Source organism: Oryctolagus cuniculus, chromosome 18 (genome assembly GCF_051225735.1).
Source record: "Oryctolagus cuniculus isolate XC-2025 breed Fujian yellow rabbit chromosome 18, ASM5122573v1, whole genome shotgun sequence".
NCBI lineage: Eukaryota > Metazoa > Chordata > Mammalia > Lagomorpha > Leporidae > Oryctolagus > Oryctolagus cuniculus.
Window position 1 is genome coordinate 8,829,834 of NC_142884.1, and position 16,106 is coordinate 8,845,939.

Genomic DNA, 16,106 nt, shown 5'->3' on the forward strand with positions numbered 1-16,106 from the left:
GCGCGCGTGTGCTTTTGAAAGGCTTTATTGGGGAGCCGTACAGGGTGGGGCCCGTCCTCGATGACCTCGCGACACCGTCCTCCACGTCGCTGGGCAGCACCATCCCAGGGCCCCTGCTCAGAGGCCTCTGACCTGGGGGGGCAGGGGTGCCGTGGGAAGGGCTGGGCTGTTCCCCTCACCCCCACCCCTGCCCCCGCCGCGCCCGGGGCGCCGGCACCACCGCGCGGCTCCCGCTCACCAGTCTCCACGGCGGCCTCAGCTGACTCCTGGAGGGGCCGGCCCGGGGGAGCGGCCACTACCCCCCCATCTGCGGGGGAGGCGCGGGCGGGCGGGTCAGCGGTGCCAGCACGCGGCCCCCTCCCCGCGCCCCGGGCCTCACCCTGCCCCGCCCCGCGCTCGCCCCCGCCCCGCGCTCACCCCGCGCTGCTGCTGCTCCTGCTCCAGGTTGCGCTGCAGCACCTGCTGCTGGTTGGCGATGACGCGCCGGATGCCGCTCACGAAGCCGCCCTGGTCGTGCGGGATGAGGCCGATGAAGATCTTCTTCTCCGAGGAGTAGAGCAGCATGAGCACGCGCACCTCGCACGACGCCTTGTAGGAGAAGTGCACGCAGCCGGCCTGGGGGCGGCCGGGGCTCAGGCGCGCACTCGGCACAGGCCCGTCACCCCCTGGGCCAGGCCAGCGGTGAAAGCCCCCGGGAGCGCCCCGGGGCTCAGGGCCCGGAGGGGCGTGGGAAGCAGGAAGTAAGCAGGGGCGCCGGGACCGCCGGGACTGCCGGCCCCGCCCCTCGGGCCGCCCCAGGCCCCGCCCCGCCGCTCACGAAGCCCCGGGCCCCGCCCCTGGCACTCACGAAGCCCCGCCCCCGCCCCTCGGGCCCCCCGGGCCCCGCCCCTGGCACTCACGAAGCCGTTGTCCATGACGCGGCACAGGCTCTTGAGCGTCTCCAGGTCCTTGGTGAAGTGGAGCTGCACCAGGCGCGAGTTCCGGAAGAGCGGCACGAGCGTGGTCTGCGGGGGGCGGGAGGCGCGGCTCAGGCCCCGCCCCTGGCCCCGCCCCCTGCCCGGCCCCGCCCCGCCCCCGCCGGCCCCGCCGCTCACCAGCAGCTGCTGCGGGATGAGCTGCATGTGCAGCCGCCTGGGCCACTGCTCCGTCCTCCTGCGGGCGGGGCGGGCGGGCGCGCGGTCAGTCCTGGTCAGTCCCGCCGCCTCCCAGGGCGCCCCGGCCCCCCGACACTCACAGGATCTCCCCCTGGTTCACGTAGACGTGCGCCGGCAGCCACCTCTTGGAGCGACTGTTGGGCTCAGGCCTGGGCTTTGGGGAGGGGGCAGGGAGAGGAGACCTCAGCGCGGAGGGCCACAGGCTCGGGGCCCCCCAGGCTCCGCACGCGCAGCGCCCCCAGCGCCCCCAGGCCTCACCTCCTGCCACTCCATGACCCCGCTCCAGGCCAGGAACTTGTTGTTGACGATCTGGACAGGGCCCGAGTGGACGCCCCCGGGGCCCACTGCCTGTGGGGGAGGGGCGCTCAGGGCCGCACCCCAAGACCCACAGCAGCCCCGCGCCCACCCGGGGTCCCGGCGGGAAGCGCCCGCCCACCTGCTTGCGGGTGGTGATGACCTGCCGGATGGCGTTGACGAAGCCACTCTGGTCGTAGGGGATGAGGCCCATGAAGATCTTCTTCTTGGACGAGTACAGCAGCATGAGCACGCGCACCTCGCACGGGGAGATGTGCGGGAAGAGCATGCAGCCGGCCTGGGGGGAGGGCGCCGTCAGGGCTGGGCGAGCTCGGGGCTCCCTCCCGTCGGGCAGCCGGCACGAGGGCCTGAGTGCAGCAGCCGCCCCTCCTGTGCCTCAGTTTCCCCAGCTGGAGCACAGTAACAGCGGTACACAGCAAGCGCTACATAAACGCTCATTGACTCGGGCGCTAGTGGTTCTGGAGTGGGAGTGGGAGGGTGACGGGGGTCCTGCTGCTGGCCTGTCGGTACAGCCGCACCCTGGCCACAGGCCCCGCGAGGAGGAGCCGCCCAGACATCAGGGAGCAGGCGCGCCCCGGGCAGCCGGCTCGGCCAGCACCTGCCGCGCCCCGCCCACTCCCCACTCACGAAGCCGTTGCCCATGACTCGGCAGAGCCCCTTGAGCGAGTCGCAGTCCCGGTTGGTGAAGTGGAACTGAGCCAGCTGCGAGTTGCGGAACAGGGGGCCCAGGGTGGTCTGCGGGCGACAGGGAGGGGCGCGCTCAGGCGGGGCCGTGGGCGCGGGCGGGGCGGGGGGCGCGCTCAGGCGGGGGCGCGGGCGGGGCGGGGGGCGGGCGCGGGCGGGGGCTCACCAGCAGCTGCTGCGGGATCAGCTGCATGATCAGCTTCTGCGGCCACTGGTCGGTCTCCCTGCGGGGAGGAGGGGTCAGGGCCCGCGGCCAGCCGCGCCCCTGCCCGCGCCCGCGCCCGCACTCACAGGTTCTCGCCCTGGTTCACGTAGGCCTGGCAGGGCAGCGCGCGCTTCAGCTTCGCCGTGGAGTCCGAGTACGGTCTGCGCTTCTGCGGGGCGGGAGGGGCGTCACGGCGCGGCCGGCCAGGCCCGCCCCCACGCGCCCACGTCGTGCCCAGCGCGCGCCTCACCTCCTGCCACTCCAGGACGCCGCTCCAGGCCAGCAGCTTGTTGCTGAGCCGGTGCTCGCTGACCGCCAGGCCCCCGAGGGACAGCCCGGGGGAGGAGGGCCCGATGGGACCCAGGGCCCCGAACACCCGAGCGCCCTCCTGCGGGGAGGGAGGCAGTGAGGCGCATCCCGCAGCCTCTGCCCCACGCCTGGGGCCCTGACACAGCCAGATCAGCGGTCTGGGGAGGCTCCCGGGCCCACAGCCCTGCCAGGCGCCCTGGACCAGAGGAGGGCTCAGCGCCCGAACACAGCGGCCTTCTCCCAGCGACCTCAGAAACTGCCCCGCGGCAGGGAGTCCGAGTCCGAGGACCCGCGCGCGGCTTCAAGTGGCCAAAATAAATAATCTCGGGACACTTTTCCCCCCGATCACACCTGCTGTGGCAGGGTCCGGGGGGCGGGGCACTCGCAGGTGAGCTGAGATGGAGCCTGGAGCGCGGCCCGGCCATCAGGCAGCTCACCTGGGGCTGTCCTACCTGCCACATTCGGGGCGCGCAGTGCCTGGGGGGGCTAAGCAGCGGGCCCCCCTGCGCGCACGCACTGCCACACAGCAGGGTTTAGGGTCACCTGGAAGGCAGGCTGGCCGCTGGGCACCTGGGAGCTGGCTGGATCTGGGGTCCCGCAGGGAACCGTCAGGGACGCCTGCCTGGCACCCAGGCATACCCGCCCTGGCAGCAAGAGCACACCCAGATGAGGGCTCACCTGCTACCCCCCAAAGTAAATCTCCACCCGGACAGGTGCCGCCGCCCCGTGCGCCACGCAGGGGGGCCCGCGGAGCACCTGGAGGGGAGCTCAAAGCCCCGGGAGCACACGTCTCGGGGCCCGGGCGTCCACGCGTGTCCCGTCCGCGAACGAGCCGCGAGCAACACGGGCACGCGCGCTCGCACCGCCCTCGAGAAAGCCTCGCCGGGGGTTCTGAAAAGTGCATGCCGCCTGCAGGAGCCGCACGGCGCGCGCCGACGCCCAAGGTCCCGGGCGTGCGTGGGAGTCAACTCCAGGGTCGGCCACTGGCAGGACCTGGGGGAGGACGCCACCCGGGACCGCACGGGCGCGCGCGTGCGGAACGCAGCCCCTGGCCCCCACGTCCAATGCCCTGCCCCTGCCCAGCAAGGAAGCAACTTTGCAATCGGAAAAACAAGCGCGCGCGGCGCCCGCCCCCCACCCGCGTCCAGCGGGCCGCGCAGTCAGCAGTAATCTGAGCCCGCCCCGCCCCCGGGCCCCCCCACCCCGGCCTACCCGCCTAACAAAGGGGAGAGCCGGACGCGGACCACCCGGGGCCACGGGGGACCTCGGCCCCGCGCGGGGCCACCCCCCGCGCCTCGGCGGCGCCCCCGGAGAGGAGGGGGCTGCGCACAGTGGCGTGGGAGCCTGGGGAGGCCCCCGGGGGCGGGGCCGTGGAAGGCTCTGGAAGCAAGGCGCGGGGCTCACCATGGGAGGGGCCGAGCGGGCCCGGATCCGCGGCGGCTGCGGCCCCCGGGGGCTGGCGGGCCAGGAGCGCGAGCGCACGGCGCGCACCGCGAGCGGCCGCGGGGGGCGGCCGCGACCCCCGAGGGGACCCCCAGCGCCGGAGCGGTGCGGAGCGCGGCGCGGACGGACCATGGCAGCAGGAGCGGGCTGGGGGCTGCCGCGGGCCACCGACCGAGGGGCGACGGGCTGAGCCGTACCAAGCGCGGGGGACGCGCTGCCTGAGGGGTCGCCGCGGCCAAACCACTGCGGCGCGCGGGGGAGCCCGGCGCGTACCAACCGCGTCCGCGAGGGGCGTGGCCGGAGCGTACCATGCGGGGCGGGGGGAACCCGGGAAAAGGGGGAGCGAGGGACCGGCCGCAGGGGGACACGTCGGGCCGCTCCGGCCGGCGGGGCGGGGCCGGGAGGGCGCGCGAGGGAAGTTTTAGGGGGCGTGGCGGAGGCCGCAGACGGTACCAAAGAGTTGGAGAGGGTGGACTTGAAGACGGTGCCACTTCGGTTCTGGGCTGGGAGTCAGGACTCCCGCGCAGTCAGGAGACCATACCAAAACACTTCAGGAAATAGGGGAGGACGTATAATGAGTCGGGGGGACGAGGGACCCTACCAGAGAGGACTGGGGTACGGATCGCACAGCGCACATTGGAGCGCTTAAGGTTTTCTTGGTAGCGGTGACGTGGTTGATGGGGAAGGGACTACAACTCCCAGAGGCCCTCGCGGGACGGGGCGGGGCCCGCGGCCCATGAAGCCCGCCCCCGCTAGTCATAGCCGTGCGCCCATTGGCTCCCGCGTCCAGGCTCCGCCCACCCGCTGTGAGCCGCTCAGCTGTCGCTGAATTCTTGCTTGAATCTGTTTCGTCTAAATATCTATACTTACAGCGGTTGTGACGTCAAATAATAAACCCGTGCTTGGCACGGTACTCAAATACTTGTCAGCTTTTCTTGAAAAAGAGCCCAGAGGCCCCGCACGCGTAGGGCGCGGGTTCGCATCCCTGCTCCACTCGGGCCCCCGCGCCCGCCCGAGCCGTCCACGCGAGACCCGAATAAAACCCTCGGCGGCGGCCCGGCCCTCCGACCCTTTCCACTCAGTGCACCCTTAACGAGCAGACAGAGGCCCGTTTTCGGCGGGAGACCGATCACGGGCTGTGGCTCCCGGTCAGCAGCGTGGAGGCAGCGGGGCGGTCAGGCCAGCCCGGTCACGCCGGCTGCGCGGCTCCCGGCTCCAGAGCCGGCTGGAGGCAGACTCGCTCGTAACTTTGTGGATATTTTTAAGGACCTCTGGCTGCTTTACGGGGAATGAAACTCCTGGGAAGGGGGAGGCACCTGCGCATCCCGTCGCCTGCCTGGTCCTGAGGCCCGGCCCGCCTCCCCCGCCCCGGCCCTCCTCCACGCCCCGGTCCAGGCACAGCCCCGGGCGGCCGGGCGGGTCACTCGTGGGCGAGCTCAGCCAGGGAGAAGCAGAGTCCAGGGCCAGAGACGTAATCAAATGGTATCTTTACTGAACGGTGGCCAATGCATGGGACAGAATACAAACACGCAGGGCACTGCAGCCTAGGTGTGCAGTTCAAGATTGAAAAAATACAGATTGAAAAATAGAAAGATTTACTCATTAAAATTGTTTCCTCTTTCATCATTCTCTTGCTCCTTTGACTTGAAGCCGGAAGGCTGGCGCGGCCCGGGCGGTCCCGGGCTCCGCCTCGGCCCCGGGGCTCAGGCCTGAGCGCTGGGCGGCAGAAGCGAGGGCCGGAGCCGGCGCCCAGCGGCCCGGTGGCCGAGCGGACGGTGCTCAGCGGGCTCCCCACGTCCGGGCGTCTCTTTCGAGGCGGGGAGTGACAGGGAGTCCGGGGTCTGCTGGCCCCTCCCACAGAGGTAGGATGTCCTTCACAAGCCGGCTCTCAGCTGAGGCTGGAACCACGCCTCCAGGTCAGCCGGCATCCCCCCCCCCTCGTGGCAGCGGGTGTGACCTTGCAGCCTTGACCTTCAGGGTGGGGCAACCTTTCACCCAGAGCTGGCAGAGAGGGCTGAGCCCCTAAGGAGACCCCACTATCTCCATTAGCCCAAGCCCATCAACATCCGTATGAGACCCCCCCCCGTCCAATAGGCACCCCCAGTAGGATGACCCAATGGACAGACAGTATCGCCTTAAAGACCCAGGCCCTTCCTCAGAGCCAGGGTCCAGCTCGGGCACCCCCCGCTCTCCCCTCTGCCCGGACGCCTTCCCTGTCGCTTGCCAATCGAATAAAAGTTTCCGCCTCTTTGCAAACTGTTCCCTGGCTTTTTATTTCTATACTAAGGTGAGGGGAAGAACCCACGGGACTCCCTCCAGCAACTCCCCTCCGTGCCTGGTAACACGAGTGTTCCCCGCCATCGCTGGCCTCGGGCGCCCGGGCCGGGCCCCGCCTCCCTGCCTCACCCCTGGGGTCAGCCAGGACGCCCCTGCGCTCATGCCCTCGGGAACTCCTCCATGCACCTACCCTGGCCGCGGCCCGGCTCTCCGCAGGGGCAGGGGTCCCACCAGGGGGACTCAGCAGAGCCCTCCTACCTCTGACACAGCCGCCCCTCCTCGGCCACGTGCAGCCCCCACGTGGTACACTTGCCTGGTCTCCCCCTGCCCAGCCCCTGCCATCAGCCAGTGCTGGGGTGGGGTCCTCAGCCAGGAACCCTAACCCTTTCGGGTCTGCATCCAGCCCTGGGTCCCCCGGCTCCCGCCTCCCCCAACCCAAGTCCTTTTTATTAAGTACATATTGTGAGAAAAAGAACACCCTGAAGAGCCCAACATTATGTAAATTAGCTTAGGGGGCAGCGTGACCTAAGCAACCTCCTAACACAGCAGGACGGAGCCCGCACCATCAGAACACAAAAGGGGAGGGAACTCTCGCCGAATAAATTTCCAAATGCCGCCGCCGGCTCACGTCATTTTTAATAATTCTATTCTAAGCCGGCGCCGTGGCTCAATAGGCTAATCCTCCACCTTGCGGCGCCGGCACACCGGGTTCTAGTCCCGGTCGGGGTGCCGGATTCTGTCCCGGTTGCCCCTCTTCCAGGCCAGCTCTCTGCTATGGCCAGGGAGTGCAGTAGAGGATGGCCCAAGTGCTTGGGCCCTGCACCCCATGGGAGACCAGGAGAAGCACCTGGCTCCTGCCATTGGATCAGCATGGTGCGCTGGCCGCGGCAGCCATTGGAGGGTGAACCAACGGCAAAGGAAGACCTTTCTTTCTGTCTCTCTCTCTGACTGTCCACTCTGCCTGTCAAAAATTAAAAAAAAAAAAAAATAATAATTCTATTCTAAAGCCCTGGATGGTCTCACCCTTACCACCACGTGTATCCTGAGCGATGGCAGAGGGGATTTAACCACATTGAGACCAGGGGACACAGCAGGGCTCACCGCAGTAGCCCGGTGACCTCAGCTAGCACGTATCCTCTGAGTAACAGGACAGAGTCAGCTGTCAAGAGACTTTTGAGGCCGGTGCCACGACTCACTAGGCTAATCCTCCACCTTGCGGCGCCGGCACACCAGGTTCTAGTCCCGGTCGGGGCGCCGGATTCTGTCCCGGTTGCCCCTCTTCCAGGCCAGCTCTCTGCTGTGGCCAGGGAGTGCAGTGGAGGATGGCCCAAGTGTTTGGGCCCTGCACCCCATGGGAGACCAGGAGGAGCACCTGGCTCCACCATCGGATCAGCGCGGTGCGCCGGCCGCAGCGGCCATTGGAGGGTGAACCAACAGCAAAGGAAGACTTTTTTTTTTTTTTTTGACAGGCAGAGTGGACAGTGAGAGAGAGAGACAGAGAGAAAGGTCTTCCTTTTGCCGTTGGTTCACCCTCCAATGGCCGCTGCGGCCGGCGCACTGCGCTGATCCGATAGCAGGAGCCAGGAGCCAGGAGCTTCTCCTGGTCTCCCATGGGGTGCAGGGCCCAAGCACCTGGGCCATCCTCCACTGCACTCCCTGGCCACAGCAGAGGGCTGGCCTGGAAGAGGGGCAACCGGGACAGAATCCAGCGCCCCAACCGGGACTAGAACCCGGTGTGCCGGCGCCGCTAGGCGGAGGATTAGCCTAGTGAGCCGCGGCGCCAGCCGGAAGACCTTTCTCTCTGTCTCTCTCTCTCACTGTCCACTCTGCCTGTCAAAAAAAAAAAAAAAAAAAAAAAAAGTGAGCTCCGTTTACACCCACCCCTTCCCTTTCTAGAAGGTTCTGGAAGCCACAGAAGCAGAGGGTGGTGAGGTGTCTACTGTAAAAGGCGCAGCAGAGAGGCTGCTGCGGGGACCTTTAGCGCCAGCACCTGACGTGGGCGTTGGTTCGTTCGAGTCCCGGCGGCTCCACCTCTGGTGCAGCTCTGCCAGTGCGCCTGGGAAAGCAGCAGAGGGTTGGCCAATGCCTGGGCCCTGAACTCGCATGGCCACAAGAAGCTCCTGGCTCCTTCCTGGCGTCTGTCTGGCCCGGTTCTGGCCGTTCCGGCCATTGGGGAGTGAACCAGCAGGGGAAGACCTCTCTCGCTAAAAGGCTTGGAGACCAGGGGTTGCTCCAGGCTGCCAACCACCGCACGGGGTGGGGGAGCCAGGGCGAGGCTGGGGTCCCGCCGACCGCCGAGAGGGGCAGGAGAGAGAGGGGCCCCGACACCGGCGAGGCCCCAGCTCTGCAACTCCGAACCTCCACCCCAGGAGACGCCAAGGCCGCGGGCGGGCTCACAGGGAGGGCGAGGGGCTCAGACCCCGTCTGCCCGAAGGCACGGGATCAAGGAGAACGGCAGGCAGGAGTCCCACAGCCCTGCGGCCCCGGAACGGCCAGGCGGCAGCGGGCACAAGGTGGCCGTGCAGACGAGCGGCCAGGACAAGGCAGGCGCCTCCCCGGGCCCCGGTGGCTGAGCCCGGGCGGGCAACCCATCTCGCAGGGCTCCTGAGGGGGGCCGACCACGGCCACCCCAGCTCACTCCTGCGCCTCGGTGCCCTGCCCTGAGGCAGACCCTGCAAGCTGACTGCCTGCCCCTGTCCCTTCCCCGCTGTGTGCAGCCGCCACTGCTGCCTGGGTAAGCGTCGCATCCTGGCCCCAGGCAGGCTGGGTGATGATGTTCCTCCCCAGTCTCCCAGGCAACCAGGCTCCGCCCAGGGCAGCACCCCCCAGGGCAGGCTCCGCCCAGCTGCAGGCTCCGCCCAACGTAAGGCTCCGCCCAGCGACAGCACCGCCCAGCGGCAGCACCATCCAGCAGCAGGCTCTGCCCAGAGCAGGCTCCACCCAGGGCAGGCTCTACCCAGGGCAGGCTCCACCCAGGGCAGGCTCCGCCCAGAGGCAGCACCACCTAGCGGCAGGCTCCGCCCAGTGCAAGTTCCACCCAGCGGCAGACTCCGCCCAGAGCAGGCTCCGCCCAGCGTCAGGCTCCACCCAGCAGCAGCATCGCCCTGGGCAGGTTCCGCCCAGAGTCAGACTCCACCCAGTGGCAGACTCCGCCCAGTGAAAACTCCACCCAGCGGTAGCACCACCCAGCGGCAGGCTCCGCCCAGGGCAGGCTCCGCCCAGCGGCATCACCGCCCAGTGGCAGCCCCATGTGAGGGCTGCTGGGCACGTCTGTCAAGCGGTCTGTCAAGCGTTCAGATGACCACAGCTTCCGCTGTCACCCGATGGGACCCCCGGGGACCCGGCTGATGCAGAGTTGCGGAGATGATGGCCTGTCCGCGGCCTCCCCACGTCGGGAGCGCCCCCCAGGCCCCAGTCCCCTCCTGGGGGCACCTAGCACAGAGGGGTCGGGGTTGAGTCGCGCCCTGAGAGCTACGCTGAAGATGGGGTCCCCAGCCCAGGGCTGTGACCTGGCCCTGAGGAGCTCAGGCCCCGGGACAGCGGAGGCAATGACCATACACCACCTGGGGGTGGGGACGCCCGGAGGTGGTCTTCCGCCCCCCAGGCATCCAACACCGCCTTCAGGAAAACGCACCCCAGGAATGCTGTGGGGAGCAGTGCTTCCTGCTAAGTGCCCTCGGCCGCACCCTGGGGTCTCCTGGCCAAGGCTGGGGGAGGCGGACTCACGACTCCATTGCCCACGACACGGTAGGGGCCTTCCAGGGACTCAAGTGGACCGCACCATCCTGGAGACAGGAACAGCGGGCCCAGCGTGGTCTGGGGGAGCCACAGTAGCCCCGAGGGGCCCGGGACAAGGGGAAGTAGGGGGGTCCCTGCCACTCTCCAGCAGCTGCTGGGGTGAGCTGCATGGTCAGTTCTGGGGCCACTGCTTCTGGGGCTTCCTGGGGGTGAGGACAGCAGGTGCCAAGAGGGGAGGGGCCCGGCGGAGCCCCGCCCCGCCCCCCAGCACCTGCAGGTTCTCCCCGTGATTCACGTAGACCTGGCTGGGCAGGGGTCTACAGGTGCAGGCGTCCACTCGGGCGGCTTCGAGTACCTTGAGCGGCAGGAGCGGTGACAGGGGCCCCAAGCCTCAGCCCCAAAGTTCGGGATGTGCCCCGGGACCGTCTACACCCCTGAACACCGGCTCGTCCTGAACCCGCAGCCCCAAGCCCCGTGTCCTCAGGCCTCGCCCCTGGACAGCCCCACCGGCCCCGCGGCCACTCACCTGCTCCAGCCAGGAGCGGCTGCCCGCCGAGGGCCGGGGTCCCTTGCTGGGCCGGGGTCGGGCCGCCCCCCGCCCGGGGCCCAGTGTGCCGGCCTGCGGCGGGGCAGCGGGGGAGGCCGCGGGCTCAGACCACCTCCCGCGAGGGGCCAGCCGGGCAGGAACCCCGGGGCCAGGAAGACTCTGGACAATGGGCGCGGGGCTCAGCACGGCAGGCTCGGACCGAGCGGGCCACACTGGGGCTGCGGGCTCCGCCGAGTGACCGGCGCGGGCGCGCGGCTTCGGGGACCCTGCCGGCGCGATACTGAACGCGGGGGTCGCGCCTCCAGGAAGGGGTCGCCCAGGCCAGACCACTGCGGCGCGCGGGGGGACCCGGCGGCGAGGGGCGTGGCCGGAGCGTACCATGCAGGGCTGGGGGAGTCCGGGAAAAGGGGGAGCGAAGGAGACGGCCGCGGGGGGGACACGTCGGGCCCGGAGGACTCGCGAGGGACGCTTCGGGGGGCGTGGCGGCACAAAGACGATACCACAGAGTGTGTGGGGGGGGGTAGATTTGAAGACGGTGCCAACTCGGCTCTGGGCTGGGAGTGAGACCCGGGAACCCCTACCTGGAGTTTGAGGCTGCTGACTATACCAAAACACTTCAGGAAATAGGGGAGGACGAATACTGGCCTGGGGGCCAGGGACCCTACCAAAGAGGGCTGGGGTACGGATTGCACGGCGCACATTGGAGCACTCAAGGTTTTTCCTCGGCAGGCGGTGACGTGGTTCGCTATGGAAAACTACAACTCCCAGAGGCCTTCGCGCGACCTGGGCGGGGCCTCCGGTTCCTGAGATCCGCCCCTCCGCTGGTCATAGCTCTGTGCCCATTGGTCCCCGCGCCCAGGCTCCCCCCGCTGCCCGCTCAGGTGTCGCTGTGCAGGGCTTGCTCTGTGAACTACAACTGAGTTTCGCAGCCACCAGGCGTTGCGTGAGAATTATTTCTTCAGTCTGTTTCTCTTTTTCTTTTTTTTTTTTTTTTTTTTTTTTTTTTTTTTTTTTTTTTTTTTTTTTTTTTACAGGCAGAGTGGACAGTGAGAGAGAGAGACAGAGAGAAAGGTCTTCCTTTTGCCGTTGGTTCACCCTCCAATGGCCGCCGCTGCAGCCGGCGCACCGCGCTGATCCTGGCAGGAGCCAGGAGCCAGGTGCTTTTTCCTGGTCTCCCATGGGGTGCAGGGCCCAAGCACCTGGGCCATCCTCCACTGCACTCCCTGGCCATAGCAGAGAGCTGGCCTGGAAGAGGGGCAACCGGGACAGAATCCGGCGCCCCAACCGGGACTAGAACCCGGTGTGCCGGCGCCGCAAGGTGGAGGATTAGCCTATTGAGCCACGGCGCCGGCTCTTTTTCTAAAGATTCATTTATTTGAAAGGCAGAGTTACAGAGAGCGAGGGCTTCCACCTGCTGGTTCACTCCCCAGATGGCCGTAACAACCAGGGCTGCGCCAAACTGAAGCCAGGAGCCAGGAGCTTCCTCCAGGTCTCCCTCGCGGGTGCAGGGGCCCAAGGACCGGGGCCATCCTCCATTGCTTTCCCAGCCACAGCAGAGAGCTGGACCAGAAGTGGAGCAGCTGGGACTCGAACCCGCACCCCTATGGGATGCCGGCGCTGCAGACCGGGGCTTTAACCCGCGGCGCCACAGCTCCGGCTCCAGTCTGTTTCTTTTAATATCTCACCATACAGGGGTTATGACAAATAATAAATAATAGGATCCATGCTTAGCACAGTACCCACTCAAATGTCAGCTGTGGCATGGCAGGCAAAGCCTCCGCCCGCCCAAGGACGCGGGTTCGAGTCCCAGCTGCTCCACTTCCGATCCCGCTTTCTGCTGATCGGCCAGCCCCTGCCACCCTCCTGGGGAACCCGAATTAAGCTCCTGGCGTGGGCGTGGGCCCGGCCCGGCCCCGGCGGTCATCGGGAGTAAAGGAAACGTTGTACTAGTAACACGATGGAGCCCCTCCAATCCTCTCGCTGGCCCCGTCTGCCAGTCTGCAGGCCTTCGTGTCAGCGGAAAGGCCTGGCGCCCACGCGCACAGCCTAGGCGGCCTGCTCCCGCCCCCGGCCCGCAAACCGTGTGGTTCACGGGTTTGCCGTCACAGCGCGGGCAGGCTGAGGCCGGCCAGGCTGCTGCACGGGCAGCGTGGGGGCTGATGAAAGGAGCCCTGGACCGAAGGACTGCGTGGAAGAGCCCGGCAGCCTCAGCCCATGTCCCGGTTCTGGGGCCGGGGCGCGGTTGATCACTGGGAGCCGCGTACTGAAAGAGGAGGTCTTGGTCCTACACAGAACCAGAAATGCTTAAAAGCTGGTTGTGAAAGTAGAATCTTGAAATGATTAATGTAGGCCGGCGCCGCGGCTCACTAGGCTAATCCTCTGCCTTGCGGCGCCGGCACACCGGGTTCTAGTCCCGGTCGGGGCGCCGGATTCTGTCCCGGTTGCCCCTCTTCCAGGCCAGCTCTCTGCTGTGGCCAGGGAGTGCAGTGGAGGATGGCCCAAGTGCTTGGGCCCTGCACCCCATGGGAGACCAGGAGAAGCATCTGGCTCCTGCCATCGGATAAGCGCAGCACTGGCCGCGGCGGCCATTGGGGGGTGAACCAACGGCAAAGGAAGATCTTTCTCTCTTTCTCTCTCTCACTGTCCACTCTGCCTGTCAAAAAAAAAAAAGTCTAAAAAAATGATTAATGCTCTGGGTCATATCATCAGCTCCATCAGCTCCGCACTCGCCCAGTGACGCCATTGTGGCCAAGTGCGGCCGTGGGGTCGATTCTGGCCAATGAGACATCAGGTCATGTGATTAATTCTGTCCAATGAGAAGTGGAGTCACGTGATTAACTCCAGCCAACGAGACTCAGGCCATGTGATGAATTCTGACCAATGAGAGGTGGGGTCACATGATTAACTCCGGCCAATGGGATCTCAGGCCACGTGATGAATTCTGGCCAATGAGCGATGAGCAGCGCTTACTCGCCGGTGGAGACGGGAGCGGCTGACGTGTGGCCACGCGTGGCCAGACTCGAGGTCTCTGACATCTGACCCAAGCGGACCTTTGCGATGCGACCCACTGCCGTGTGGGGTTGTCTGCAACACAGCGCGGCCTCTGCTGGCGTAACCGCGCCTTTCCGCTGGTCTCACCGCAGCCCACGCGCATCAGTCACCCGTCGGTCCGGGTGACCACCACGGGCAGAGACGCGCATGAGCCACAAGAAATGGGCGCGCGCGCCGCGGTCCTGGGTTTTTCTCTTTGCAACCTAGCAGGGAGGGCCCACGCGCAGCCTGAACACCGCCAGGGTGGTGGCTACTTACCGCGCCCCTCCCCGGCCCGGGAGCGCCGGGACCACCGCGCCGCTCCTGACGTCACGTCATCCCGCTCCTGACGTCACGCCTGCCGCCCGGGGCCCCGCAATGGAGAGCCGCCTGGTTTCCGACATCTGCCCTGGGAGAAGCCCCGGGCCCCCTCTGCAGCCCCCACTGGGGTCGGCCCGCTCTCCCCCTTTTCCTCTCAGCCCGGCCCGAGCTAATAACTCCCTGTGAGGGGACCCCGAGCGGAACAGGAAGTGACGTCACTGCCCACATCCGGGTACTACGGCCCTCCGCTTTCCCGCCTTGCTGCTCGATGGCCAGGGCCGGGGAGACCGAGAGTGAGGCCCACCGGCAAGCGGGGCCGGCCTCGGACTTCGGCCGCTCGGAGGCGGGGCTTGCCACACCCCCGCGAAACTTGGGCGAATGGACCAGAAGCCGGACAGCTCTCCGTCTCTCTCATTTTTTAAAGATTTTTTCGGAAGAGTTGGTGAGAGCAGAGAGAGACATCTCCAGAATGCTGGCTCACGCCCCCAGACGGCCCCGGGACGCCATCCGGGTCTCCCACGGTGCAGGGTCACGAGTGGAGCCGCCGGGACTGGAACCGGCGCGTATCTAGGCCACAGCTTAACCTGCTTAAATAAAACTTCCAAAAATCATGGAAATGAACCCCGTTTTCCAGCAGCGTTTTGAGGCACCTCGGGACAGGCCGCCGGCCTCGGGCTGGACCGTGTCCACCCACGGAGGTGGAGGCCACCTGTCACACAGTGGGCCGAACCGCTGACGACACCCGCGTCCCTTAGGCAGCGCTGGTGGAAGTGCTGGGGCCCCTGCCACCCACGGGAGACCCAGATGGAGCTCCTGGCTGCAGCCTGGCCCAGCCCAGATGGTTGTGGCCATTTGGGGAGTGAACCAGCAGATGGTGCTCGCTCGCTCTCCCTCTGTCTTTCAAATAAATCTTAAAAAGAAAAAAAGAAAAAGAAAAAGAAAAGAAAGGGGCCGCGCCTTGGCGCAGCGGGTTAAAGCCTTGGCCTGCAGGACCGGCATCCATATGGGCGCCGGTTCGAGTCCCGGCTGCTCCACTTCCCATCCAGCTCTCTGCTGTGGCCTGGGAGAGCAGTAGAAGATGGCCCAGGTCCTTGGGCCCCTGCACCCGCGTGGGAGACCTGGAAGAAGCTCCTGGCTCCTGATTGGCTCAGCTCCGGCCATTGCGGCCATCTGGGGAGTGAACCAGTGGATGGAAGACCCCTCTGTCTCTGTCTCTACCTCTCTGTAACTCTTTCAAATAAATATGATAAATCTTACACACACACACACACACACAAAGGGACCAGTGCTGAGCCTCCACCTATGACACCGGCATCCCACATGGGCACCAGTTCGAGTCCTGGCTGCTCCTCTTCCGACCCAGCCCCCTGCTAATGCACCTGGGAAAGCAGTGGAGGATGGCCCAAGCGCTTGGGCCCCTGCACCTGCGTGGGAGACCCAGAAGCTGCTCCTGGCTCCTGGCTTCGGATCTGCCCAGCTCCAGCCGTTGCGGCCAGTTGGGGAGTGAACCAGTGGATGAACGACCTCTCTCTCTGCGACTCTCTCAAATGTCTTTAAAAAAAAAAAAAAGAAGAAGAAGAAGAAGAAGCCCGAGATGGTGGGCAAACGTGTCAGTGAGCCCCCTGTACCTTGAAACACACCTTCTCATTAACTCCGTTTGAGAGGGTGTCATTTTTCTAGGATTTCCTTGGCCACAGTGCTGGTGGGGGGGCATCCTCCTCTCTCACCAAGGGCAGGCTCCTGACCCTTAGGCCACGTTCGTGTTAGTGGTTTTGGTCTCAAAACCCGTTTTCCGTTCCACTCGCGTCCGGGGCGGCCTCCGGTCAGAGACGCAAGGCTGCGGCCGCCGCCCCCAGGCGCTGACCCCCGGTGGGCCGGCGAGGACGCAGCGGGGACAGCGGGACGCACAGTCCGGCACGGCAACAGAGGTGGAGCAGAGGCCGGCGTCCTCCTGGGGCCTCCGGGCCGGGCGCGCGGACCCCGCCGCCCCTGCGCTCATGCCCTCGGGAGCTCCTCCATGCACCTGCCCTGGCCCGGCCCGGCCCTCCGCGGGGCAGGGGTCCCACCCGCGCGCCCAGCCCTC

The 16,106-nt window shown here is 66.8% G+C and overlaps 1 protein-coding gene across 5 annotated transcripts; it reads right to left on the reverse strand.

Moving 5' to 3' along the window:
- Nucleotides 1-9: 9 nt before the first annotated feature.
- Nucleotides 10-4,436, reverse strand: PTOV1 (PTOV1 extended AT-hook containing adaptor protein). Of its 5 annotated transcripts, none has more exons than XM_051841669.3 (13): nucleotides 4,308-4,436; nucleotides 2,609-2,746; nucleotides 2,445-2,527; nucleotides 2,320-2,377; nucleotides 2,097-2,204; nucleotides 1,591-1,746; nucleotides 1,413-1,502; nucleotides 1,235-1,308; nucleotides 1,095-1,152; nucleotides 900-1,004; nucleotides 418-615; nucleotides 239-307; nucleotides 10-132 (listed from the first exon to the last, which is right to left on the reverse strand). In XM_051841669.3, exons 1-12 carry the CDS (start codon nucleotides 4,419-4,421, stop codon nucleotides 296-298), a joined length of 1,194 nt encoding a protein of 397 aa, XP_051697629.1. In that variant the 5' UTR covers nucleotides 4,422-4,436; the 3' UTR covers nucleotides 10-132; nucleotides 239-295. The 5 variants fall into 5 exon arrangements, with proteins under 5 accessions (XP_051697629.1, XP_051697628.1, XP_089175026.1 ...); XM_051841668.2 differs by having other exon boundaries at nucleotides 4,072-4,410; XM_089318900.1 differs by having other exon boundaries at nucleotides 1,612-1,746; nucleotides 4,072-4,388.
- Between the last annotated feature and the right edge of the window lie 11,670 nt (nucleotides 4,437-16,106).

What these genes read in the sequence shown, in the direction of transcription:
- PTOV1 (XM_051841668.2), bottom strand. Translation starts at nt 4,242, where the DNA reads ATGGTCCGTCCGCGCCGCGCTCCGCACCGCTCCGGCGCTGGGGGTCCC. An exon ending in CCCGCTCGGCCCCTCCCATG is followed by an intron (nt 2,747 to 4,071) that starts GTGAGCCCCGCG and finishes CCCTCCCCGCAG; the next exon opens with GAGGGCGCTCGGGTGTTCGG. An exon ending in TCATCCCGCAGCAGCTGCTG is followed by an intron (nt 1,005 to 1,094) that starts GTGAGCGGCGGG and finishes CGCCCCCCGCAG; the next exon opens with ACCACGCTCGTGCCGCTCTT.